Source organism: Austrofundulus limnaeus, unplaced genomic scaffold, assembly GCF_001266775.1.
Source record: "Austrofundulus limnaeus strain Quisiro unplaced genomic scaffold, Austrofundulus_limnaeus-1.0 Scaffold20, whole genome shotgun sequence".
In the NCBI taxonomy this organism is placed as follows: domain Eukaryota; kingdom Metazoa; phylum Chordata; class Actinopteri; order Cyprinodontiformes; family Rivulidae; genus Austrofundulus; species Austrofundulus limnaeus.
The window spans coordinates 1,352,069-1,354,163 of NW_013952422.1; the positions used below are offsets into that span (position 1 = coordinate 1,352,069).

The 2,095-nt window shown below is 42.4% G+C and overlaps 1 protein-coding gene across 1 annotated transcript in view; it reads right to left on the reverse strand.

Annotated features, from left to right (window-relative positions):
- rnf34b (ring finger protein 34b) overlaps positions 1–2,095 on the reverse strand; it is a 26,799-nt gene that overhangs the window by 5,845 nt on the left and 18,859 nt on the right. The window contains exon 3 of the mRNA XM_014003772.1: positions 1,174–1,650. Coding sequence (XP_013859226.1) covers positions 1,174–1,650 — 477 coding nt within the window. The remainder of the gene's footprint in view (positions 1–1,173; positions 1,651–2,095) is intronic.

The following is a 2,095-nucleotide window of genomic DNA, read 5'->3' on the forward strand; positions in this document are numbered from 1 at the left end:
GAATGTCTGTTAGTGTAAAGCGCTTTGGGGTCCGGAGGGACTTGAAAAGGCGCTCTATAAGTTCAGTACCATTTAAAAAAACCTTTAAAAAGTGAATTTTGCAGAGTCAAATGAGGTGAAAGTGTGTTTCTGTTCATAACTGTGACACTGTGGGGTGTTTTTTTAACCACTCTGCTCGTTATATAATAGAATCAGCTGCCGATGGAACAAACCTATAAAAGGCAAAGAGCTTAAACTGCCTCGCTGGCTGGTACAACGGCCCTGAGATGACACACAAACACAGCTGCTTCCACATGATGTCACGTGGACGGCTTTTTTTTTTTCTGACCGCTGAAAACTCAATGAAGTGTAGATTTTTAGGATTCATTCACAACATTCAGGAGCCTAACAAACAGTTACTGTAAAACCACATTGATGTTGTGGACGCTGTTGAACATTGTGTTGCTGAATTAGGAAAAACCTTCCCTAAAACAAATGCATGCTCTAAAATCTATTTATACTTTTCTGCACGGATGGAGCATTTCCAGGTGTGTAAGCTGCTCATGCTCAAGGCAATTATGCACCCCCATCAGTATTTACATTCATGATTCAGTTAGAAGTATAGATACTGGGCTTTAAAAATACTTTTTGAGAACTAGAACAATTTTTTTTAGTAAAAGTATAAAAGTACTGATTTTAAAACTACTTAAAGGTATAAAAGTCCAAGTTATGTAATGGAAAAAAGCATTTAAATGCTCTTTTTGTACACAATCCTCCTTTTGACCTGCTGCTAATTATCCAGTTATTAAAAATGTTATTCATACCATTCAGATCACTTTGTTGCTCCTGTCTGAAGTTCAAACTACATTTTGTTTGTTAAAACATTGAATATGTTTACTACGTTCCACTGCGAATAAAATGTGGGTTTATGACATTTGCAGATTAGTTACATTTTACTCAAGGTTCCAACTTTCATGGAATTGGGGTTGTCTTTTCACAAGAGGACGGATGTTTGTCTCACTTCAAACAGCCTCTGTGAGTCTTGTAAATATGTTTGTTACACCTTAGAAATTAATTATTTTGGACAGAATGAGGACAGATGTGAAGGAAGTGCAGCGTATGTTAATCAGGGAGTGGTGTGTGTGTGTGTGTGTGTGTGTGTGTGTGTTGTGTGAGGCAGGGTGGAGCACAAACCTGGCTGGTGGTCCCTGAACTGTCACTCGGGCTGAGCGCGTCTCCCTGCGAGGCGGACAGGACCGACTGCTCAGAGGTGGAGCGCGTGGCCAGGGGGGGAGACGCCGCACGTGAGTGGGGGAGCGAGTGCAGACTGTCTGTGTCGTCCTCCGCTTCGTCTTCCTCGTCGTCATCCTCCTTCTCCTCCTCCTCCTCTTCCTCTTCGTCCTCGTCCTCCTCCATCACAGGCCTGGAGGTCTCCCGTGCCCCCTGATGGCAGAGCACCAGGTCCACCAGGTCCTCCTTCTCCCTGCAGGTGTCTGTGGGGATGTTGCGCAGCAGCAGGTACTGCCGCAGGTCTTTGACTCGGAGCTGCATGAGGCGATGCCGCTGGAAGGCGGTGCCACGCAGCAGGTGGCAGGTCGTGCAGCAGCGCAGGTTTTCTTGCAGCACGGAGCACAGAGCGCAGAAGCTCTTCTTACAGTCGCAGCAGATGTGCTGCAGAACAGGGGAGCACACATGATTAGTTATTCTTTTTCTTCTGGATAAAGCAAACAGATTTGTCCTTGAGGGTTTTATTTAAATCGTTCTTTTAACAAGACCCTGATGTGTAACTTAGAGCACTAAAGTCTTTGCTGTTTGTGTTACTTGATGAATAAATGAACCATCTGTGGTAAGGGAGTATCTGATAAAAGTGCTGACAAATAGAGCGACTGAGCACTTTAATGAATTAAACAGTGACACAATTTTAGATTAGATGGATATTATTTTTGAAACTGAGGGAGAGGCCCATATACAAACTGCATGGATAAATGGTTGGATTTGAAGAGACAATTTATGGAAAAAGCTGCCAAAAAATAAAGAAAATGTATTAACTATAGTAAATATTTTTAAAGACTTCATATTTTATATATGTATTTACTGGAATTTTCAGACATCATTA